This window comes from Carassius gibelio, chromosome A5 (genome assembly GCF_023724105.1).
Source record: "Carassius gibelio isolate Cgi1373 ecotype wild population from Czech Republic chromosome A5, carGib1.2-hapl.c, whole genome shotgun sequence".
NCBI classification, from domain to species: Eukaryota; Metazoa; Chordata; class Actinopteri; order Cypriniformes; family Cyprinidae; genus Carassius; species Carassius gibelio.
In genome coordinates, this window is record NC_068375.1 from 25,617,656 (window position 1) to 25,643,589 (window position 25,934).

General features: G+C 38.1%; 2 protein-coding genes across 3 annotated transcripts; both read right to left on the reverse strand.

Moving 5' to 3' along the window:
• Positions 1-1,691: 1,691 nt before the first annotated feature.
• LOC128006571 (LIM domain transcription factor LMO4-B) lies at positions 1,692-14,005 on the reverse strand. 2 transcript variants are annotated; one of them, XM_052592749.1, is made up of 5 exons: positions 13,646-14,004; positions 8,033-8,278; positions 4,486-4,582; positions 2,960-3,118; positions 1,692-2,722 (listed from the first exon to the last, which is right to left on the reverse strand). In XM_052592749.1, exons 2-5 carry the CDS (start codon positions 8,269-8,271, stop codon positions 2,714-2,716), a joined length of 504 nt encoding a protein of 167 aa, XP_052448709.1. In that variant the 5' UTR covers positions 8,272-8,278; positions 13,646-14,004; the 3' UTR covers positions 1,692-2,713. The 2 variants fall into 2 exon arrangements, with proteins under 2 accessions (XP_052448709.1, XP_052448710.1); XM_052592750.1 differs by lacking the exon at positions 1,692-2,722 and having other exon boundaries at positions 2,954-3,118; positions 13,646-14,005.
• A 2,762-nt stretch (positions 14,006-16,767) lies between these two features.
• LOC128006597 (CCN family member 1) lies at positions 16,768-20,871 on the reverse strand. The gene is made up of 5 exons (XM_052592751.1): positions 20,611-20,871; positions 19,831-20,044; positions 19,270-19,617; positions 17,852-18,054; positions 16,768-17,572 (listed from the first exon to the last, which is right to left on the reverse strand). Exons 1-5 carry the CDS (start codon positions 20,683-20,685, stop codon positions 17,255-17,257), a joined length of 1,158 nt encoding a protein of 385 aa, XP_052448711.1. The 5' UTR covers positions 20,686-20,871; the 3' UTR covers positions 16,768-17,254.
• Between the last annotated feature and the right edge of the window lie 5,063 nt (positions 20,872-25,934).

The window sequence follows — 25,934 nt, forward strand, 5'->3', positions numbered from 1 at the left end:
TGTAGAAGTTTACAGCGTATGCCTCCCTTCATCTGTTCTGCTTTTTCCCATCTTCACACAACATGAGGTGAGGAAACAATGTAATTACACTAATTTGCATGTGTTAATTTGATTAATTAGTGAATTGAAGATGGGTGTGGGGGAACTACATTCATGTCCTCACAGACAAGGGCTTCTCGAAATCAGTGTACTTAAAAATATAGTTTCTCCCTTTTTTCTTACTTTACAAGTTGCCAGAACCATGTGGTAGAGTTCTGATTTGAGAAACCGTTAATTGGCTTTTGAATAAGTCAGACTAATTAGAAATGCACAGTTGAAGCATGATCCGTTTGAATGCAAAGAGCTACTCGAATGGCCAAGGGATATTTTTATTTTATTTTTGCGATTTGCTGTCCCCTCCTCTCACTTATCAAGATTTGGAGATAATTGCAATTAGAATCATTTGCATAAGTTAATGAATTTCTCTTTAATATTTTTTTTAATGATCTCATGCCACAGAATAATTATGGAGCATCGAATTTAAACTACATGGTCTCAGGATGCATGGGACGCCAGATTGGCTTCATGAGAACCTCCAAATGATTTTAATTGGTTAAATGGTACGACCCAGATGTGACGATCTGAATGCAACTACACAATACTGTAAACACTCACCGTAATGTGTTTACCACACAGCAGCTTTCATTTCAAGCTGCTTTTTCTGCTTTATGTTTGCTCAGACATTGATATCAGTGATGTTATTTTTTATTTTATTACATTTGTAACTTTTTGATGTCACAAACCCCTAAATATGATACCTGTAAGAAGTACCTGCTTCACAAAATATATGCTGCTGTTGCTATATATTTAATGTACAAAAAACGACTTACAATGTGGAGAATTTTTTTTCTTGTATCCTCTGGTACATTTTGCCCACCCCCAGAGTGCTATATATATAATATAAAGAAAGCACACTGAATAGTTTTTTTTTTCCCCAATGTGATTTAACCCCGCACTTTCATGATTCCACAAACATAAAGAATTCTTCAATGTGAAGTCGTCACAGCCAGCTTTTACACTCCCTTCCCAAAATTCACACAAACCAACAGCCATAATGAGGTATGCTTGCCTTCCATTTTTCTCATAAGAAATGCAAGGGAAAGGAATTTTTTTTTTTTTATTAATCGTAAATTGGAAAGGAACACCTTGTGATTGCAGGCCAAAGTTAGCTGAAAAAAGAAAGATGGGTTTAATTAGCTAATTAAATAAGATATGGGGGTAGTTTAATGCCAAAAGGCAATTACCAAAAATGCCATAATGAGAAAACTTCTCACACCTCAGCAAATCAGATCAAAAAAAGACAGATTATGAAAAAGTAAATAAAATGTTGAAAGGAGAGCCAGATGAAAAAAAGGGGGCGGGAATCTAATGTTGATTTCTGTAGCGACGTCCACAAAGATGCACAAGACCTCCTTAAACAAGACCCGCAGATTGAAATCTCGGCAGGAGAAAGAGAAAGTGCCAGCTCAAATGCTTTCATTACTCTCTATAATGATGCAGATGCAAGAGTTTGTGTTGAAATCTGGAGGTAATGAACCGTGTATTTGGCCAAGGACTATTGGAGAGCCGTCTCGACTTCCAATGAGAGTCCAACACACCGAGCCAAAACCATCGAACGTTGTTGTACACTGAACAGAGATGTCAAGATGACATTTGTGATGATTATAGTTATTTAATTAAGCATTTTTTTTATTTTACAGATATCTTATTGTTATGAAGGCCCCTCCATTTAAACCGAGGACACAAGGAAACAGGTCAACCATTGAACACAATACAACAGCACATAAAAATATGTACAATTTGACTCTCCATCTCCCTCATTCTCCCAAAAGTCTTGGCAGACACTGAATAGCAGTCTCTATTAGAGAATATGCATACAGACATGTAATTTATTCTACCAAACCATGGAATAAAAAAAACATGCCGTTTCCTCTGCAATCTACGGTTCTCTCAAAAAGAGTGCTTCATATGTCTTAAACTCGAATAGACAAAACAATACATGTTCACGTTTCTGTATTGTGCATGTGTATGATTACTAACTAATAGGAAGTAAATGACAAAGGAGGAAAAACTGTTGGTTTTAGGCACCAAAGATGACAGAGCCTTTTAAAAAAAGAATTAAATTACACTTAACGTGAAAATAGCCAGTCAGCAAAAGGCAACCACCGCTGAAACAAACTGCTAGTTTTAACAGTCTTTTGACCTATGGATGTCATTTTGTTGGCAAGCAGTGATATCTAACATAATCCACAGACCCCCGCAGTCCACAATTTCAGGTAATGTCCACAACATTTCTTGAGAAACTTCTCAAAAGGGAACAAAATCATGCTGAACATCACCCCTGCTTAAATTAGCTGCTCTTTAAGAGTCTAAGCCTTTCAGGCTCGGGCCATCCCAGTCATGACCAGACAGACCAAATACGAGTGCATATGATGATTTTCAGATTCTGCGACTTTCTTCAATATGATTATGTTTCCCTCGTCAGGGATGATTGTCTCGCAAGTGACTCACAGTACTTGCGTAGTCCTGAATTCTTCTTCTAAGGTGGATGGATGCACGAAAGTGGGCTGGAAGATCCTGGGTGTGGGTGGACTTTCACAATGATCGATTGAAGGAAAGGTGTGAGGAAAAATGTGAAGAAAAGGCACACCGCAAATTATAAATCCATGTTTTTTCAGCACACCTGTGTAAAAAGATCAAATAGCCGATCAGTTTGTTTCCTAAATAGGAAAAATTATGCAGTATAGCAATCACTCTTCATTTTTATAAAATGTTTTCCTATTATCTGGAACAAATTTACATTTACAGCATTTGTTAAAGTTACTTAAAGTTACAGCTTTAAATGCAGGTTGAGGGATATCATTGACACTTATAGGTTTGCACAAAGATTTCTCAAAAAGTCGCAGTGTTTATATCATACCTTCTGGTCAGGTAGAAGGGTGTTGTTCTGCAGGGGGGTCAGGTGACTACTGAGCAAAGCTCCACCTGGTCGGTCATGTTCACAAAAGATGGTGCCGTTGACATAGTGGAATCGGTCACCAGGGACCAAGCGATTTCGACATGTGGCACAAGTGAAACACTGTGGCGAGAAGAAAAACAAAGCAAAAAGTTATTTCACTGGAAGTCTCGTGTGTCATTTAAGAAGTCAATTAGGCTAAAACATGGTTAAAGCTGAGAGGAAATGGAAGTAGTGACATCTTTTCTTTCATATTTTTAGATATGATATGATTTCAGAAAGAAAGTCGTATATATAAATAGTCCTATATATAAAGTCCTTTATATGAATATTTTTCCACTGTTAAAAGAACTGGGGGGGAGGGGGGGTTTGAAAAAATCAATTATATTCCAAGCTCACATTTCTTCAGATACTCACAAATGAGAAATTCTGTCAGGATGCAGTTACCCAATTTTGCAAACTTATGCAAACATGGACCACTGGGAAACCAAACTGATCCACTCAGCTTAATCAGGGAGTGGTTTCCTTTTCCAATCAAATATTATTAAGACAGGTTGACACCTACACCACTATAATTAAGAAGGAATGTGTGGCGCAGTTGGGAAAACGCTTAGTTGATGAGTTTTGGTTGGCGTCTCTTGAGACTTTCCTGCTATCAGTGTTCAGTAAATGCAAGACTTCAGCTGACAATTCAATGAGAAATATATTTCCTCATAAAAAGGCTACTTCAAGTCTTTACAGATGTTTCCATTCCAACCAAATAATGTGAAGTATAAACACATAGATTAATACCATAATCTCTCGAATTCTCACTCTGGAGATATGGAATGTGGGTCCAAGTCTTGCAAAAATCCAAGAATTATGCATTTCAGTCTTTCAACTTTTTTCCAGTCTTAAGGGAGTTGCAATGCAATATTTAAAACGAAGTACAATTTGATAAATCTAACTGAGGCACTGACTCAAGCTTATGTTGAGCAATTCCTGCTGGCTTACATGCCAGTGTCAAAGGGAATTAGGTAATTACAATGTACAAAACATTCCCTCGTGTTTGGGATTGGTTCAAAAATTGTAACCATACAAGTTTCGATGTGGAGCAATTCTGTCTATGACCTGTCCTGTGATAGAAAGGTTTGGCTCATCTTTTCTCAACTTGTTTTTTTCTAATGGTTTGTTGTCAGATAAGTTATGATGTAACAAAAGTATCAACATATCTTTATTCGTATTGTGACGTACAGCCATCAAAAGAAAGGAAATGGGGACTTTGTTCTATCCATCAGTAAATGTGAGCTTGCATTCATTGTAAGAAAGAGCAGGGTTTATGTGGACAGAATTATTGGAAGTCTAGCACGTCCCCAGAAAGAAGTCCATCTTCCACTGAGTTGAGGCCAAAATACTGAGCTAAAAAAGAAGGAACCTACTGACAATTGTGTCATCTATTTTTTTTTAAATACTGACAATGTGTTAGTGTTTGCTAACAGGCTATGGTTCACCTTTAGATGGTAGACGTTCCCCTGGGCCCTCATCACCATCTCACTGGCAGGGATAGACTGTCCACAGGCATTGCAGGCTCCACTGTGACCAAACAACCTGCACAGATGGGGTAAAACAACAAATCAATTATTATTTAATAATATTTAAAAAGTTATAAGAGATCAGTTAAAAAGTCAATATATTATAACATCCCACAAAATCCCATATTACAAAATGAAGCACAAATCAACCAGAAAATAAATCGTCTCGCACTGATCCACTTTTCCTTCCACAATTGGGGAAATGTTTTTATACATCTATAGCTTGAAGTTGGAGCGCTGTGCAATGTGTTTGTGAGCGTGTGGCAGGGCACCAGAGCTCCTCTAGTCCTAGACTGCAGCCTTTCAGCTAATCTGGAGTGACAGTGTAATTGGTGGCAATGGGTGGGGGTGGCTATAGGAGCCTCTGATCCACCCTTGGCTCCTAATTAGGGTGCACTTGATTACTCTGCTGCCTAAGCTTAAGGTTGTTATGGACAATTTTAGGAGAACATTCAAATGAGTTGTGCTCTTGATGAGCTGAAAGAAAAAAGAAAAAACACTTCTACACACGGTCATTTAGAGATAAAACTCAGATGCACACAAACAACACGCAACATACACACATTGTACTCACACACATGCACACAAACAACTTGTTTTCATTCAAAACACCTGGAGCCACCATGTCACAGTCATGTTTCAGTAGGAAACATTTCTTCCGCTCCCTCTCTGGGGTCTTTATGGTGCAGTAACCAGACCAGTTTGGCAGCTAATTCTCACCGCCTCATCTTCTCCTCTTCCTCCCGCCCTCTCTCTCTCTCTTTCTCAACCCCTGCTCCGCTATCACTGTCCCAGCTCTGAATGCTTGCAGTAATGAATTTTTGATCTTAATCCAAACAGTAATTTAATAAGAGACAGCAGAAAGGAGCCCTGTTTTCCCTAATTAATGCACCCGACTTTTATCAGACCTCAAGCTCCAAGCTGTGTCATTTGGTAATGAAGCTCTGCCCTTTTGATTAGCTGTATTATCCATATTTAATACACTGCAGATTGAGTACACCTTACATGCATTCATGAAGGAAATATCCACATGACCACCCTTGACACATATAAGATGTTTGCCGAATTACAGAGTTGTAAGAGATGTATGTCTTTCTCAGCTGAGTTGTTATAGAACCCAGAGTTGTTATAAAACAACAACTGATCATAGGCTGCCTGAACTGCAAAAATAGATACAATATATGTGACCCTGGACCACAAAACCAGTCTTAAGTGTCAATTGTTTGAATCATCTGAACAAATGAATAAATAAGCTTTCAATTGATTAATGGTTTATTAGGATCTGACAAAATTTGGCTGAGATACAACTATTTGAATATCTGGAATCTGATGGTGCAAAAAAATCTAAATATTGAGAAAATCGCCTATAAAGTTGTCCAAATGACTTCTTAGCAATGCATATTACTAATATTAAATTCAGTTTTGATATACACTATTCACAGTAGGAAATATACAAAATATATTTATGGAACATGATCTTTACTAAATATCCTAATGATTTTTAGCATAAAATAAAAATCTATCATTTTGACCCATACAATGTTTTTGGGCTATTGCTAAAAATATACCCCAGTGACTTAAGACTGGTTTTGTGGACCAGGGTAATACATTGCATTATAAAGCAACAACAACAATATAATAATAATTGTATAATTTTTCACCAATTGAGTCTTGCATCCTACATGCTAAACTAATAGTTTATATTATATAGGTGTAATAATAATAATAATAATAATAATAATAATAGCAATAATAAGAAGTAGAAGAATAGTAGTTAAATAAATATCAATTATTAATATATAACTTTATATTTACTTAATAATAATAATAATAATAATAATAATTTAATCTTAATTAAAAATGTATACAATATAACCAATATAAAAAAATAATTGTATTAATATTATATTATTATCTATCCATCTATCTATCTATCTATCTATCTATATATATATATATATATATATATATATATATATATATATATACACACACACACACACACACATATATATACACACACATATACACACACACACAATATTTAAATCAATGTATAAAATATATTATTATAATTTAATGTTAATAAATATAATAATTCTAATGATATATACAATAGAAAATCTAACATTTTATATATATATTATTCGTTTAATAACATGGGACTAACTGAAAAGTTTGTCAGTTGCTTTAAAATCAATCTTTACGTTAACTTAGATTTAACTATGACAGCTGTTCTGTATTTGTAATATTTATTTCAAATATGGCAGGTCTGCACAGTTTCTCTGGCACTTCTAAAGCAATCACAGGCACAAAAAAAAAAAAAAAAAAAAAAGTATCTGCGTGGCAATGCCAAACTGTCAGACATCCCTGGTTGAGGTCCAAACAGACCAGTGTGGGTCTAACAGGCAACAACGGCGTGCCGTCACGGACCAATGCATCACTGAACACATCCAAACACACAGAGGTCAATTTCAAAGCCTCAGTGATTATAAACAAATCTAATCTCCTCACCTCTGATGCCTTCAGCTCAAAATATACAAGGGGATACAGGCCAAATTCAATCAAAGAGCTATGTAATCATCATACAGACATACCAGCAATCATAGAGCCCAGCGGAAACCGCCAGAAAAATAAACAAACGATTTTTAGGGTTTGCAAAACAAGGTTACGGTTGTTTTGTAGACTGGTCAAAATTTACAACATAATGACAATTCTGAGTTGACTTCTAATTTGATCACAGACTATGTGGTTAAACACTACGGCTTGAGTCTAAAGTGGTGTACAGCACATGAAAAACATGTGGGGAGCCTTTGAGGAATATGGCTGCTCCAGATGCCATGTTACATGCACCCACACACTTCCGGTCATGATCGCTGAACTTTTCTTGTACAGTTTACACATTAACGTGTATTACAATGCGTGGCCTCAGAGAAGATGTCTAATATCAGTACCACACACCACACAAATGCTCTACATTCATCCCAAGAAAATCTGCTAATTTCAGATAAAAAAAAAAATCAACAAATGAACACTTGGTTTACTCGTGTAAATTTGCCCTAAACTTGGAATTATAATTTTGATCAAAATAAATATTAAACTATAAATAGAAAATCCTAGCCCAAACAAAAGTCGTGCAAGATAAGTAACATCATAAAAATGTCTGTTTATGCGAGATTTGGTGGTTTTATCTATTTTCTATCTTCCGTTTAGGCCAAAATAAACTTGAAACACGGATTTAAAACAAATCTGTTTACTAAATCTGGAAACGAGATATGGATATTCCAAATGATATGAAATAAAGATCAAGCTCACAAATCAATGACACATTATTGATTAGTCTCAGTAAGATTCTTGTGTAACACATTACGCCTGCTGCTGTGACCAGAAACATCATTTATTTGCTCTTATTCAGCGTTTCTGCATCAGTCCAACCAAACCCCCGACTGCCCGTTTCTTTTAGTACCTGATGTAATCGTTCCTGCAGAGGATCATTCCTCCTTTGCTGAAGCAGGTGCTGCCGATTTCTCCGAGCTGAGCCTGGCAGCAGGAGCACTTGAGGCAGCGCGTGTGCCAGTACCGATCCATGGAGAAGAGCAGGAAGCGATCCGAGATCCCACCTCCACAGCCTGCACAGGAGCGCACTGCCCCGCCACTACCTCCTGTTACCGCAACGGCCGAGGTTTCCACGCGGCTGTTCACCATCGCTTGCCTGCGGGATAGAGCGGAGAAACACGGAAATCAGCAGATCTGGCCTGTGTTCTCCAGAGGCGTAGTTCTACCACTATCAGAAGATCAGCCATTAGAGATGTTCCTCCAAACCTCCTCAAACAAATCACCACAATACATCCTTATCATCCTGAGGACACATCAGAGCAGAATAATGGGACAGATATATGTGTGCCCCGCTGCTGATTGCGTTTTCAGTGTCCCATCCAGGAAAAATTGATAAAAGGATAAAACTTAATGACTGGGATTATAATAACAATTCATATAAAGAAAGAAAGAAAGAAAGAAAGAAAGAAAGAAAGAAAGAAAGAAAGAAAGAAAGAAAGAAAGAAAGAAAGAAAGAAAGAAAGAAAGAAAGAAAGAAAGAAAGAAAGAAAGAAAGAAAGAAAGGGGAAAAATTTAGAGTTTATAACAGTAAACAAGAACAGGATAATGCCTATGATGATGTATACTATTGCAAATTCTCCCAGGATGCACTGCCAGTTGAATACATAATATGGTTTCATAATGTGTGGAATTTTGTTGTTGTTGTTGTTATTTGATTTTTTACTTCTCTATGGCTCTGGTCCCCATTAGGTTCTTGTTTTAAACATTCATTTTATTACATTTAAAAAGATGTTTGTTGTTAATCACTGTTCTTTAATATTCTGAATGAGGAAAACTCACAGTAATGCCACCCTCCAACAGTAGATATCTTCTAAAAGGTTGAAATATTTTGTATTTTCTTTAAGTAATGATTCCTCATAAGGGTCAGTTATAACATTTTACTTATTTTCTCTATAAAACAAAATGGAAGCAAATGTTTTCTGTAAAAAATTTTGCTGGCTGGGAGAAAATTAATAAAAAAGTAAATAAGGTTCCCACTCAAAGGGAACAATAATCAGCAGAACTGCATAACAACATATTTTTTATCCCACAGTGCAGTGCAAAAATAGATGTGGTCTATACCATAAACTGTTAATGAAGCTGAAAGCAAACAGATGACAGATGATAAACAGAAAGCAAACTTCCCTGTATGTCTTGGCAGAGCTTCACCAGTGGAGAACAACCCTCTCTTATTGAAATGAATGAGAAACGGATAAAGCCAGTTCTTTAAGGCACTGCTAAACAACCTATGACCACCATAGCAATGTTATAAATGTGATATTTTATTAACAATATTTAGCAACATTATGAATAACACATTAAATCTGTATTAATAATAAATGCATTCAAAATTAAAATATGCTTGTACAAACATAATAATGTTCAACAAAATACTTCAAGAAAAGTTATAGTTAAAAGTTGCAGTTAAAGTGCAATATTATTGCCACGGAACTCTAATAAAACTCATGCTGCAAGCGATTCTATGGAAATGATGCAGTCCACAGATTTTTATATCTGCCTTAACATTATCAGTTTATATCTACAGCTCATTTCCAGAACTTTCACTGCAAATATGAGTGGAGATCAAGCCCAGCTGGAGGCAGTGCTGCTCTCAAATGGCAGTAACTAGAACCATAAGGACAAACTAAAGTCTGTCCCCTCTCAGAGTGTGAAAGCTGATCTGAGGTCATATCCATATGGCATCTCCAAATAAGAATATTAATCTAGAATCAGTTATCCTTAACTGTAGGAGACGTTATAAACATGACCTTGGTTTGCCACGGTTCTCACTGTACCATGTAAACAAAAACAATTCAGAAATTAAACTCCAACTCCTTTTCTTTTTTTTTATGATATGTCCTAGTTTGTTGCTGGTATGCCTTGTGGTAAACAGCCTTCAACCAACATGAGAACTCAATCACAACACCAACCACTGTTAATGATGTTTTCCAAATGAAAGTGCAGCTGATTTGTCATTCCCTGTCTGATGATTTTAGCTCGAGTATGTTTTCACTTATGTGGAGTGTATTCCCTTGATGAGTTACTGTTCACCAGCAGGAAAGCAAACTATTCCCGCTCTCAATATGCACTTCCAGAAGGATGAATTCAGACTAACCTCTAACCATCCGCACTGCACACACATACAAGTACAGTTTTAGTATGTCTAACATCAGGCCAGCGTATTACATTTTCTAACATTATCTGAAATAAGCATGGAGACTGTGGTTTGAGAAGGTTAGACCGTCCAACAAGAGCAAAAGACATTCAGACTCGAGGCACAATACATATGCGCAAACACGTTTGGAAATGCTTGCACATTTTATTTCTAAAAATAACTGTGTGTCTCTGCATTGTTTCCTGAAAAGACACAAAGCGAGCTTCACTGCTGGATTCGGAAAACCTCAGCAAAATCCCGTGAGGACCAGACAGTGCAGTTTTCTGCTTTAGGATGGCAGCAGCAATGTAAGGAAGAGGCTTTGGACATCTGGCTGAGGCTATATCACTTGTTATTTCCTCCCTCTGTTGTTCTGAAGGAGAGGTCAGTCGGCAGCAGACTGGACATGGAGGCCAGGTTAGAGGTCATAACTGAGCCCTGTTGATTGGTAGGGTCGACCAGGGGTCAAAAGAGGAGAGGAAAGCAACAGGAAACCTCTTTGTGCTTTGCTCTAAAGGACTGGGAATGCTTGTGTCGGACACAAGATATCGGCCACCATGCGCTTTCCACAAACAGATGCATGAACATCAGGTACATTAGGTTCCTAAAGGGACAGTTACCCTAAAAATGTCATCATTTACTCACCCTCGTGTTGGTTTTCCAAAATTTCTTGGAAAAACTTCTCCTGGCTTTTTTTATTCGTTTGTTTTGTATGTACTTTTAAAATAGCTTTTTTTTGTTACACTAAAGAAAGTAAAGGCTGAATTACACTACACAATTTTTGTCCAGATGAAACATTTTTGGGGAAACACCTTAAACACAAAGTGGAAATCCTAAACCTAGCAAATCTGTAGAAAAATAACCTGGAAAGAGAGATCTTTTGTACGTGAGTGGTTTACATTTCCCTCCAATTACCTGATAAAACTGACCAAGCAGGTCTAGTACAACGCTCGGAGCACTGCGTAAGCATTTCCTCCACAGGCACGAGTATCCCGAAACTGACATGAACCTGCATGCCTGAATTCTTACAGGAGAATTTGCCAGGCACCAGTTCAAACCAATTTCCAACCCCCTCGGCTCTAATCTTCTCATTGTCATGTCAGAGTAGGGTATATTTGTAAGTCTCACACAAACTACAAGCCTGATATCTTATTAAGTGCATTGGGATCAGCTTTACAAGACTATAACCCTGAATCAAAAGTAAATTTATTCAGCGCTCCTACACAAACAGATTTTGCCTCAGGACCTTTTTCCCTATAACTGACACCGGTAACAAGCACCACAGATTGTCATTCTCACACACCTGCAGAAGTGCCATTCCAAAGCAGGTTGCCAAATAACTTCTGCAACAGTTAATTTCATGAAAATGCAAATCCCCCATTTTTTAATCATCCCTTTCCTGCAGACCTGAGAGCTAGAGAGACAATGCAGCCGGATGGGACCCTGGGAGAATATCACACGCTTTGAGGCTTGGCTGTTTCAATACAGAACAATTACATTACCCCTCTAATAACTTAGGTAAGTTAATCCTTCACAGGAAACGTTTGGCGACATCCTTTTTTAAGCTATGAGGATTAATGTAGTGTGTTACCACAGGGTACCAGGAGTTTGTGACGCTACAGGCCTACATCTTTGGCTGTACGCATTGTGTTATAATGAACAATTCATTACTTACATACTGCTTAATAGGGGTGCAAGGTTTGTTTAAAGGTAAGACACATAGATGGTTTAAAAGCACAGCTGTACATCAATAGACAGAGTCATCAAAGAATTTGATATATGCCAACACTTCTGGAAATTAGATAAATGGTGGAGAATTTCATCAAAGCTCTGCAGATTTACTTTAACTCTTTATGACACATCTCTCAGTTAATTATACCCTATACTATTTTAATGGAGCAAGATTAGTTAGGCTGCATTTACAAAGCTGGTCTTCAAGTCGAGCATTCATCCCATTTTCCCAAACGTATAAACTGATCTCTGGTTAACCAAGTACAGTTAGCTTCGAAGTGAGGAGCTACTCCTGAACCAGACCAAACTCTTCTCTCTCTTTCTCTCGTTATTTAAACACTGTCATCAGAAAGGTCAGAGAGGGGGAGGCTCGTTCAGTTCCACTCGACTAACGGCCTGATTGATGAAATAAGAGGCAAAAACAGAAGCTAATGAAGAGAAACACAATACCGTCGCTGACCGAGCGCAGACTGATGGATTGGTGTCGGCTTGACGGAGCAAATGATGGGTCTACACCACGAGACAAATCACATATCATCAATTACTAGCCTAATGGTGTAGTATGAGACTTAAGAACACAGTATTGTGTTTTATGGTTGCGCCTCAACTTTTCCTTTTGTTGGGAGGAACGTCGGTTCAGAACTAACGCGAGAGAACGGCAGAACCATTTATTTCAATATCTATAAATTGACTTGTGTTGTAACAGTTAATTTTAAGTGTCATAACACGTCGCTTAAGAAAACAAATAACTACGCAAAAACCTAGTTAGAGTCGCTCATAATTAAAAGCATAAGCATAACGCCCTGGTTTGCAGCCTCTAAAAATAGTATCGAGTCCAGTGAGCAAATGACCAAACCCTGGTCGGCACCACCGCGAATTAGCAGTATATCCTTCTCTGTTAATAATGCGCTCTGGGGCCTTATAACTACACGCTTCGCAGTTTCATTAAAACGGGTTTCTTTTTAATTAACACTCCGCGCACAACTCCCCATTGTGCACAGTTCTCCGCTCCAGTGACAGCGTACATCCAAGATTGTGTGTCAAAACATAGTGTGTTGCCTACGTAGACAGCATTTAACCTAGTCCTCAACCAGAGCCTCAACTGAGTCCAGCTGTCTAGGTTGGGAGCTCACTATATGATTTGAGATCAAGAATCTGAGTGTGAGTTCACTGCACGGAGAAGTTGCAGCCTAAGCACGCATTACGCAGCAATGTAAAGTTTGATTATAAAAGGTTGGCGATGCTGTGCTTAAATAGAAAGAATACTCAACTCTAAATAACACTTTAAATTTTTGGCCCATAGCTAAACTTGTAAAGTAGCACTTGCAACCCCAATATATGTGCACTAATGGTCTGCTTTTGGGAAACTGCAAAACTGGGAAAATTGCATTAGATAAAGCAGCGAAGTGACAAATAACTACAAAAGGTGTGATTAAAAACCAACAAAATGACATCTTATAGGAATATACGTTGTGAGGTGCGTGTTTGAACACGCACAAACTTAAGTGGAAACTGTTAAAGCAGAAAGCCATATTGAAAAAAATCTTAACTATTCACAATCTCTACGAATGTAATTTTTTATTGTATGTTTTTACTCACCGTTATTTGTACGCAGTCTGGAAAGAAGTGAAAAGGTGTTGGGATCACTCACAAACTATTAAACAGTGAGAGACTGGCTGTGTTTGTGTATGTATTCTGTTTTCGTCTTCCCAAAAAGCGTTGAAGAAAATGCGCTTTTTATAATCCGAGTGTCTCTTGTTCCAACAAACTTCCAGATCGTGCCTCTCGTTAGAAGCGCTCCGCTGCGACCGTCAGATTCATGTTAGTGTTGAGCACATGATATTTGCGACGCCTTCTCCAAACTAGAGTTATTATAACTCGCTTCCTTATGACTCAGTGTCTAAAACATCCTAAGAGCCGCGAAACCTCACTTCTGGCATCTGTTGACAGTGAAATTACACATGAACGAACAGGGAGAACATATTAAAGTCACTCCTCTGATGACGTGCCATAGGTGCAACCTCCGCAGCCAATGAACGGCGAGGGGGCGTGGTATTTGACAGGATGATGGATGGCTGTTTGGGCAACTTTAAACTATTTGAAACTAATTTAAATTGCCCATAATCACCACGGCTGAGTTATGCTGAAAGGACTTAAGAGCAGTCGTTATCCACAGCGTTTAAGCCTCCTGACGACTGGCGCGGCCACGTTAATTTTTTTAAATTAATCAGCTACGCTCTTTAACCAATGGACAGTTTCTAAGCTATAAAGAAACCGACAATAGATGCAAAAACAGACAGTCTAAATAGCATATGTGCTTACGCCAGAGGAAAACAGGCAGCTGTTAAACTGAACACCACCACGTGCTCTCACCTTATATTTGCTGCATCTCTCGGCAGATCGAAGCTGCGAACATCTGGCCAAGATGCAAAGCCAATTACCTCTGGCGCCGTAAATCTTTATTTAACCAATGCAATACTGTCCAATTTGCCTTGATTTACAATTACAGGCTTAAATGAACTGGCCTTGGCCTCTCACTTACAGGCAGTGCTACCACTGAGAAATGCTGTGAATTATGTTGTCAAATACTAAACACACCTGCGAGGCAAAATCAATGCCTTACTTATAACGGTAATGGCACAATTTGACAAGAAGTCTTATACCTGCCTTTGTTCTCTTTGTACTACGTAGTAAGTTCATAGTTTAAGTTGCATGAAAATTAGTGTAAAAATGCAAAGGCATTATATAATACTTGATGTATTGATGCATGTGGAAGAACTGACAATAAAGCTGACTTGACCTGACTTATTATTCAGGTATTGAGGCACTAGCGACATCTAGTGGTGGATTCTATGAACTGTTTTGTTTATACACATGGCTAAACTGGAAGCATAAATATATAAATAACATTTCTAAATTTGACCAATTCTCTCTCTCTCTCTCTCTCTCTCTCTCTCTCTCTCTCTCTCTCTCTCTCTCTCTAACCATCTCTCATTAACCCGTAAGTATCATGAGAACACAATTAAGTGAACATTGAAGGGGTTAAAGATCGGCCATAGAAGGATCTACCAGCTCTATTCTGATTTAAGGCAATGTCATTTGTTTAAAAAAAGGACTATCTATTCAAATCCAGGCTCTGCATACAAAGACTTCAAAGCAAGCAGCTCTTAGACACATACACTCTGCCTTGGGGATCACCTGAGCAGACTGGTCTTTGAGGAGACACTGTGGAGTCCCCTGCCACTCTTACAAAGGTAAATGTATCCCCCACTCCTTTCCCCCAACCCCCTGGTACCCATCTCCCTGGTGGCCCCATTGTTTCATAGAAAATCAACCCTTTGCATGAGATAGAGAAAGGAAATAGACAGAGAGAAGACCACGAGAGCTGGACAGGGCACATCAGTATGGGTGAGAAAATATCTAAGTCAGGGAGGGAAAGAGATAAAGAGGTAGGCAGGAAGAAACTGTGAATACTGAGAACAAAGTCAGAGGACACTGGGGTGTTAGACCAGTTTTCATTGTGGGAATTGCTTATATGCATCTTACTAAGAATCTTTTTTGTTTGTTTGTTGTTTGGATGACCTCTCTCCCTCTTTCTCTTGTGAGCACATTACAAGCAAAAATGAGGTATAATTAGACAAGAAGGTTAAATCGTTATGTGATCGTCAGTAGCTAGAAATCATCTACATGTGTCATTGATATCGTTAGTCAGTCTGAAACATTTTTTTCTTTATGGTAGTCTTGCTTAGTTAGCCATATCATAGGCCCATCCATAAGTACCTTCATCATTCATAAATTATATTGAAATGGTGAAGAATAGTGTTATAAAAATATGATATGAATTAAGATTTAATTTTTATCGTTTATCACAAATGTATAATAAAATGGAGCTTAACTCATCCATGTTTTATACAATACAGTGATAGAATATGGTAATGAATACAGGAGTTTCTAGAAGTTCTTTATTGTTTCTACTTCTGAGGCGTCTTTAAGCCAATAGAGGGCGCTCATATTCACATTTAATCTGGAGCTCTTGAATACAGAGCAGACACACAAGTAGCTTTCAAAATCTATTTATAGCTTCCCTGTTTTTATGGGTATTCAAATAAAGAAGTCACGTACAGAACCGTTAAATACAGAAACGTTTTTAAATAAGTGCTTCAGACTGGATTTAACTACACACAGAACATACCTAAATCTGTGACAGATTCTAACAGATTCTGTCATAAGCGGTGGGTGTGTTACCCGACATGCAGACAAAACATATGCTGACTAATCAAAGAGTGACAAATGTTCACAGTGTGTGTGGCTCAAAGCTTCTGTATTCTGTGGGATTGTACAGGCATCACATATTTCCACCTGCCATCCTGCACACCCTCAACACATTCAGACATTTCCTGCTCCCCGTCACAACAGTGCTGAAAGTTGTAGATGTTTGAGTGAAAGTATAAGAGACAGAGACAAAGCAGAGAGAAGCTGAACAAGAGGAAATATAACAGTGGCAACATTGAAGTCCTTTAGAAAAATTGGCCTGGTCATGCTGTGTTCTAATGAAGGTATAAGTGAACATTTATTTAGAAGACTAGATCTTTTTTTATTTTTTATTAATAACTTAATTGCTAAACAACATCATTTTTATTGCAATTCCTATTGCTATTCTATTCTATTCTATTCACTTTTATTGTAAATATCATGCACAAAGAACACAAAGCCAAAACGTAAACTGTTCAAAATTTTATTTTACAAAATGAAACTACTATATTTATACAAATAAATGTATTTGCTCCATATTATTATTTGCCATTCACCTCAAAAAATTGAGGTTTGAATATGACACTTCACAAGAACTGAAGTCTGGTAAATATTATAAAATAGAAACAATATATATATGTACAGTGGAATTAATACATATTTACACTATATACAGTAAATCTGGTTTTATGGTTACAACAAAAGGGTATGAATATTGAATTATTAGCCTGTGTATGGTATGGATTATACTATATTTTTCCTAAGCTTTACAGTCATAATTTTTCCCATGTGTCACTACAAACCTGATATAACAGCAATGTCTATATAATTTATATAGATACATATTATTGTTATATTGAGATTATACTGTTGTATTGATGAATGGACTAAAACATTTGCACAGAACATTGGGTACAGTAGAAAATTGAGAAGATGCCTTTAAATAGGTTCTTTAAACTAATGTCCATGTGTGTATGTGTGTATATCGTTTGGCAGATTGAAGAACTCTGCTTGTGATGACAGGCCCTGTCTGCTGTTTCTTTGACTGCAGCTGCAGCGGTGTATCCACATGACATTGCGGGTAAAGTCGTCTCGTTCTGGCTCGGGACAGTGAAAGTGTAGACGGATTGTACGTGTCACAGAGGGAACACAGATGCGACCGTCTGAGCAGGATCCACATGAACGAGGCCTGTAACGGCGAGCAGTGAAGCATCCGGCAAATACGATCTGCACAGGTTTCGGTGTTCGTGTGGTTCTCTGACATTTCTTTCCTTTCTGAAAAAAGGAATGGAGAGGAGGAGAAAGAGAACGTGAGAAAGAGAGAGAAATCTACTTCAGTAGCAACAGAAGCCATTTTTTTAAAATATGATATTATTTATCTTATTCCCAGATACAGATGTATTTTGTACCACTTACATTCAGTGTTACAATGTAGAAAATATTTTGAAAAATTACTACTACTAAAAAAAATCTTAGTCATTTTGTAACGTTACGTTTTTTTTTTTTTTATACAAAAAATCTAAAAAATTCTATCAGACTGCAGCCACCACTTACCTTCAGTGATGGTGCAGGGTTGACGTCACATCCTCGTATCTGACAGAGCCTAGTTTCACTGACAAGCCTACACTCAGGATTACTGTTGGTTACACGGCTGGACACGCCCATTCCACAGGTGGCTGAGCACGGGGACCAATCAGTGACCTGCAGTAAGCAGGTGGGAGGAAGGACGTCGTGGGACTTAGAGGATGAAATCCACTCTACGAACATATAAAAAAAAAATTATATCCATGATTCATTTTTTTCTGTGATCAAAAGTTAGGAAATAATGCATTGGTTATGTCATTTGTTTCATGATCTTTAAAGAGTAACTAAACTCTAAACCAACTTTTTTCAGTTAATGATCTGTAAGAATGGGGCTTTATTAGTGATGTTCATTGATTCGAGTTACTTTTTTGACATTTGAGTATAAAGTGTTTTAATTCTACAATATATGGTGTAAAAACGTCTGAGTGCTGCCCTCTTAAGGTTGAACGTTGGCTACTGCAGTTGAAGTGACGTAAGCGGTGGCAGGTGACGTAAGCAGTTTCCTCTCGAATTGCTCGAATTGAATTGAGAAAAGTTCTACTTCAAATGAACGCTCTGTTGCAATGCTTGCGTCACTACAGTCACTCTCCATTTAAGCGACTCTGACAGCAGCTGTCAATCAATCCATCACTGCGGGTCTCAGGTTCACGCCCCATGCACTCAGCCCTGCCCTTGGTTCATCCCCTCTATCTCCGCTGTGCTCTGCCCACTTTTCAGCATTATTTAAATATTGCCAGTGGGTGGAGTCAGGCTCTGAGGGGATGAAGCGAGGGCGGGGCTGAGCATTGCAACAGAGCGTTCATTTGAAGTAGAACTTTTCTCCCCCACCTTCACCTGAAGTGGAGGATGTCGAGGGGTCTGTGGCCTGAGCCATATCAATTCGATCCGCTGGCTCAAACTGCGGTCTTAACTCCCGCACCGCATCGCTTTTCAGCGCAAGCTGTGTGGAGAAGCTAATTTCCACCTCTATTGCGTTGGAGAAGCAATCCCGCGTATAATGCAGTTTGTAGTCTATCCTGGTCGTTTTCAAAACTCACAATTCCAGCTCCTAACTCACTACAGTAATTTTGACAGAACAAGATTGTTTTATACTGCTAAGGGCGTGGTAGCTCGTACCAAGGGGCGTGGTGAGCTGGAAACTGCTTATGTCACTTGCCACCCCAAACATCCAATAGGAAAAATCAACTGCAGTAGCCTCCGTTCAACCTGAAGAGGGCAGCACTCAGACGTTTTTTACACCACATATTGTAGAATTAAAACACTCTATACTCAAATGTCAAAAAAGTTACTCGAATCAATGAACATACTAATAAAGCCCCATTCTTACAGATCATTAACTAAAAAAAAGTTGGTTTAGTTTCTCTTTAAAGACCATGTTATTCATCTACCTTGATAAGGGGCTCCTGCACTGCTATCCCAAGAAGTAGATGGAGCTACAAGTAACTCGTTGCCTATTATGTCTGTCTGCTTTTGTAGATGAGCGTCAGGCAACGGATCCTGTTCAGCAATGCGGTTGTCATCATCACACAGCCACTCCTGGCAGCAGCGGCCGGGCAGTTTGATGAGGCGCCGGCGGGAGCAGCGCCAGTCGGGCAGAGAGATGCGGTGTGGGCACAGTGGGACGCAGCCGACTACTCCATCCACGCACGTGCACTGATGCTCACAGGTGTGCTGAAAGTCCTCGCCGTGCTGATACACCCGTCCATCCAACTCACATGGACGACCTTGAGCCTCAGCTAGTCGTCATGCAGAATTAACAGTATTGATTGATTAACACGAGTTCCACAGTTAGCCTTAATAAAAATAAAAAGTAATTTTTTTAATTGATTCTGTTGGCTGGTTTGCTTAAACCAACTAACACCAGCAAATCAGTTTAGGCTTTTTAAAAATATTTTTAATCTATCGATTTTTTAATTGTAGTTAACAACAACGGCACTGTCTCCTCTTACCTCTACACAGGCCTCTGTCAGGGTCTCCAGCGGCCGCTAGGTGGCAGCGCAGTCCTTTAATGTGGTCACAGGGCTCAGTAGGGCTGCAGTCCTGGTTAAACTGCCTGGCACAGACCCGACAACACCCACATGAGTCCAGAACCGAACTGATACCCGGAGGACACGAGGGGGGCGAGGAAGGACAAGAGCATTTTAGTGGACAGCCTCCTTGCACCTGAGGAAGCACAGAAGGAAACAAGTAAGGACGGAAATTGTAATACACTAGACTATATGAGATATTTTTCTTTCATCCATCCCACAAATCAAGAGATAATAAGTTGCTTTCACTTAAAAAAATTAAGAAATAATAAAAAATGCCATAGTTTTGCAATGAAGCAAATTATTAATTGCAGTAACCTCCTCAGACACTATAAAGTCGTTATAAGTTCATGCTGCCTCTATATTTGACCACATACAAGAATAGTACTGGGTCTCTAAGCCAAAACCTGACACAAATAAGGCACGAAAGTGGATTCAATGCCCTATCACATTGTGTACTAAAATTATTTTATTTGTAACAGATGCTTAATTAAAAAGTTTTATCTGCAACCGAAAACTGAAATTGTGATTAAGTGATTTTCATACCAGTGCATATTACAACAGTATGACTTTATTCAAATCATTAATCAATAAAGGTCTCAAATCATAGTTTATAAAAGAGCAGTACAAAAATATAATGTATCAGAGCAGAAAATGATGCACATTCCAGATCAAACCATCAAAACATAGCACAAAACTCACCTCCACAGCGGCCCATGAAAGCAGCACCAGTGTGATAAAATGTCCTTGTCTTGCTACGATCCTCAGAGGGGACATAGTTAGTTTTATCCAAAATGATTACGTTTGTGCTCTGTTTGGATGATTAACAAACAGTGTTTCAGATGTTCAAAAAGTGCCTTTAGATCCTCTCTGTATCTGTCAGTTCAAAAAGAATTTGTCTGGTTGACAATCCCTTCTCGCCTCTTTCTCTTGACGTCTGTTATGAATTGATAAATGCACAAAACTCTATTCTCTATTCTCACTAGATTCCCTTAGTGACTGCCACTTTTATAGACAGCCGTGCGCAGCCCCCTCTGACATCACACACACACACACACACACACACGCACACACACATACAGATTTGACAGGTCACTTTAGAAAAAGATATAGAGTCAATACGTTTTAGTTGGTTTGCCTGTCTCTTTTATTATGAATTAATGGTAAGAATAAACATCTTTAGATATATATACTTCTATTGATATCTTATTTTGCCTTCTCTAACTATCACATTAGACAGAAATCATATGAAAACTAGAGCTGGAGAAACTGCTAGAAATACTGAAAGGTGTTTGTGTCTGAGTTCAGGAACTAGTCTGGGCTGTTGTGAAATACAGGAAAGGTATTCTAGCACATTTTTGGTCAGAGGAGAATCCAGTAACACACACACACACACACACACACACACACACACACACACACACACACTGAGCAATCCCTCTCACCTCCCCTACAGACAGCACAGACAGTTTTGTCAGACAGCACTCGCTCTCACCACCACGGCGGCGAGACATCACACACACATGGCACATAGCTGCCAGCCCGCTCATTGACGTACAGCATCCACTCACAAAAATCTGAGTGAGAGAGAGGGAAAGAAAGAGAGGAAAATGATCTGTATGAAAGAGTAGGTGGTGTAGAAATATCACTGTGTGGAGCTTTTCATTCATTTCTTTGACAGACGTGCCAGAAGAGCAGTTGGAATGACATTCCCCTGATGATGATTCCTCTGGTGTGACATCTACAGGGTCAGAGGTCAAGTCAGAGGGAGATTAGTCACAGCATATGCAGCAAATGACTGGAATGGCTGATAACAGAGTCATACGGCATGCATTTGAACAGGTGAATCTTAGTTAGGACACACACTGTAAGGACGTATTTATGACACAAGTGCTTTAACTTCATGTGCAATTCATAATGATTCATCAATGGATAGAAACCATTTTAAGGAAATTCGTGATTTCACTGAGGTTATGAGATTTCTTATAATAACATAATAGTTCCATGGTAGATTTGTGTGTATGCGTCAAATTCCAGGTCACTAGTTCTTCTCTTAAAGAGAAAGTTCATTCAAAAACATCTTAATGAATCTCATTTACACATCTTAATGAAACACAAAAGACGATACTCTCAAACATGTCTTTCTGTTTTTGTCCATTTTATAGCTTTTATTTTATGAACATGAACAGTTTAAAGCTTCTTCAAAATATACAGTACGGACCAAAAGTTTGGACACACCTTCTCATTCTAAGACTTTTCTTTATTTTCATGACTGAAAATTGTAGAATCACACTGAAGGCATCAAGGGCTATTTGACCAAGAAGGAGAGTGATGGGGTGCTGCAGATGACCTGGCCCTCCACAGTCACCGGACCTGAACCCAATCGAGATGGTTTAGGGGTGAGCTGGACCGCAGACAGAAGGCAAAAGGGCCAACAAGTGCTAAGCATCTCTTGGGGAACTCCTTCAAGACTGTTGGAAGACCATTTCAGGTGACTACCTCTTGAAGCTCATCAAGAGAATGCCAAGAGTGTGCAAAGGAGTAATCAAAGTAAAAGGTGGCTACTTTGAAGAACCTAGAATATGACATATTTTCAGTTGTTTCACACTTTTTTGTTATGTATATAATTCCACGTGTTAATTCATAGTTTTGATGCCTTCAGTGTGAATCTACAATTTTCATAGTCATAAAAATAAAGAAAACTCTTTGAATGAGAAGGTGTTTCCAAACTTTTGGTCTGTACTGTATATATTTTTGTATTCTAGAGAAGAAAAGACAAGTTTGGAATAACATGAGGGTGAGTCAAACTTTTACACTTGGACTAGTTCGTTTATCATGTCTTTATTCTGTATGTACATCCATCACAACAGCATTCTCAAACTTTTTTTTTCTGAAAGTCATGAACATTTCAACCACATTGCCATCTATTTTGTGGTTCATTTTTTTTTCTCTGTGTTTATTTTCAGTCCAACACAAGTGATAATAAAGTTATTTGCCAAGAGAATAAATAATATTCACATACTAAGAGTGAATATAATAGTAAATCATGCAATTTACTTTTTTTTTAATTGCAGCACAATACTTCAGACCACCAAATGAGACCTCAATGACATGACAAGCCAACTAGGAACTAGAAATATCCACATCAAATCTTGGGTGTCCCATATTTCTCAATATCCTTAACTCACCATGGTTCCCACACATACTTATAATTTTAAGTATGAGTTAGACTATTTGTCAGACAAAACAGATATCCATCATAAATGCTAAAAGAATTAAAAATAAAGATACAAACTCTTGTCTGTTTGTTGATGTCTGGAACATCATTGCATTGCTATGGAAGCAGTCAAGTGAGGGATCAGCAGCTCTGCACATTAGCAAGAGAAGTATGTCAAAACTGCACAGTGGGAAATCAGTGTGTGTATATTCGTCTGTCTGCCTGGGAACAGAATAATAAAAGTCTTGCCTTAAAATAGAAGTAAAAAAGTACGGTAATAGAGATTGAATTAACTAATAAACTAATACCATGGCAACACTTAGACTTGCTACACAGAGTCTGCAAAGCAGTGGAAACCACATCTGCTGAAACCAAGGCAATCTCAAAACACTATGAATCACTTGGCTATCATACTTCAGAGACATTGTCTTGCAGGAAGGTACCACTGCCAGGCTCAACGGCGCTAAGGACAACACTATTAGGAGTTGGACAAATGTTGCTGAGACGATGCTAGATAGGATGAGAAGTTGACATCCCTACTATGCTTCACTGATTTTTTTGTACTTTTATTTTTTTTTCCTCTTTCTCTGTATAAGTGGACGGCTTCATGGCATCTGTTTGTACATATTTCTTTTGAACTTTGACTTGTGATTTATTTCTGAAAATGAAATTAATCTGTAAAAAAAATGTTGATCACAAAAAAAAAAAAAAAAAAAAAAAAAAAACCTGTGGCTGTAATGTGGAAAAAGAACTGAAATCTCAAGAAATAAGAAAGTTAAATATTTTAAATGAAGCAAACATTCTACAGTTAATAACCTTAGATTTTTATTTATCTATTTCATTTTTGCATTGTGCTATTACAAATGACATTATATACATGTCTCTAATGCATTATTTTTATTATTGATTCTTATCACAGTCATACACATTACTGTAAAAATACTGTAAATAATTGTTTTGTGATGTTTTTTATTCAAACCAATTTTTAAATAACTATAACAGCACATCAAATATTACCATGATGTATAAATACAATAACATTTAGATATTAATCATTTTTTCATGTTACAGCAATACGACTAAGAGAGGGGTCAGTGTTAAACTGTTCTGAAAATGTCAAATACAAAGAATCAAAGGGTTATAATAGTAGACTTTTTTTATTTTCAATTAATATCAAATGTGAGCTTGAGACTCCTTCATGAGATTTTCATTTAACATCATGAGGCTTAGATCAAACATGACATTTTCGGTCAGTAAATGACTTTGCAGTGAGTGTGTGAGAGAGAAACTGCTGGGAACCAGTTTGTGCCCCTGGAGCTGTTTAGCTTTGCTATTTGATGCAGCAACATCTTTAAATGTTCCTGGAAATAATCTGCTAAACACACCAGAGATGGAAAAATGAAGATACAAGTGCCAATATTAACTCCCCAAATATGTATCTTTCTCCTCTTTACATCCGTTTTTCAACACAACTCACCTTGTATCAATAACACCTGTTTTTGATATTGTTCAGAGGGCAGCTGAAATATGCCACTTTCAGGCCAACACAATCAAACAGACGGTTCACCCGTTGAAGAGGCGGAAAAACTGAAAGGGTTCAAAATACTGGCATGGTGTGAAACACTGCGAGCAGATACCAAAGATACCTCAGGGTAATTAATGGAACGGTCTGCAGGATTTGATGATTCACTTAAGAATGCTCAACACTCGTAAATCACAAGGAGGGAAAATCGTAGAGCGGTGGATATGAATTATTTTTGCAGTTGATATTTTTCTGCAAAGGTTGCAGTAGGTATGTTAGGTCTAGAAAGAGTAGACTCAACAGGAATTCAAACAACCCTTTGTGTTTGTGTGTGCACATTCTTGTCTGGATATTTGGAGATTCCTTCGATTTCCACTTATAGCACTCAAAGAGAGCCAAGGGAAGTTTATCGAGTGGATGCACATACATGAGATTCACTGTGTATATGTGGTAACCAGCTTGTGATTGATCGAGAAGTTCAGTTTCCGTCTGACCCTACACTGGCTGGTCTGTATTCAGAGCTAGGGGCTCTCTGACAGACTCATGCATCATCACAGAGCTGCCTCTGTTTGTTTGCTTCTGATGAGCCCTGTGCCCAATGTGTACAGAGCATCCCGACTTTTTCCACTGCCAGTGCTGTGCAAAAAGACATTCCTCAAATGACGTCTGTTCAGAATGCTTCATTTCAAAACTGCCTCATTGATCGCAATCATTTTTGAGCCAAGGTACACTTCTGGAGTCAAGCTGCCTTGAGTAGCCTGAATAAGTTGGATTTTGTGCCGTCAGTTGTTCATTATCTGAAAAGTATTTCGGTATATCAATACTGAAGATCTGGATTCACTACAATTGGTAACTATAGCTGCGTCCGAAGTCGCATACTATCTAGTATAGTAATTTGGGTTGAAACTTACTTCAGATCCTTAAAAAATATTTGGTTTTATAATAGTATTAAATGTGAGACGTATGTATGAAATTCATATGTGTAATGTTGTCACTATCATGTGATCAGTGTCAGTTGTGTTGCTTCACTGCCATTCACAACCCCTCTTCTGTAGACGGGATAGTAGTGTCCATTGAATCCTCCAGAATCTTGGCAGAAGTGGTACAGTAGGTCATGGGAAGGGTCGTGTCAATTTGAAACATGGCAGACACACTGAACTGTATTATAGAGAATACAACATATCTATAATTTATATAGAGAGATAAGTAGAAACAATAAATGGCAAAAAGTTAAACACTTTCCAGGTTTGCTTAACAAAAATTTTTTTTTTTTTGATACCATAGGCT

Excerpts from the sequence above, each read along its gene's own strand:
- LOC128006571 (XM_052592749.1), bottom strand. The coding sequence starts at position 8,271 with ATGGTGAACAGCCGCGTGGAAACCTCGGCCGTTGCGGTAACAGGAGGT. Across the intron at positions 4,583-8,032 it reads TGCAGGAACGATTACATCAG|GTTGTTTGGTCACAGTGGAG; the intron begins GTACTAAAAGAA and ends CCATCTGTGCAG. Across the intron at positions 3,119-4,485 it reads GGAACGTCTACCATCTAAAG|TGTTTCACTTGTGCCACATG; the intron begins GTGAACCATAGC and ends TTCTCGCCACAG.
- LOC128006597 (XM_052592751.1), bottom strand. The coding sequence starts at position 20,685 with ATGTCCCCTCTGAGGATCGTAGCAAGACAAGGACATTTTATCACACTG. Across the intron at positions 20,045-20,610 it reads TTTCATGGGCCGCTGTGGAG|GTGCAAGGAGGCTGTCCACT; the intron begins GTGAGTTTTGTG and ends GTGCTTCCTCAG. Across the intron at positions 18,055-19,269 it reads TGCAGGAGCCCCTTATCAAG|AGTGGATTTCATCCTCTAAG; the intron begins GTAGATGAATAA and ends ATATGTTCGTAG.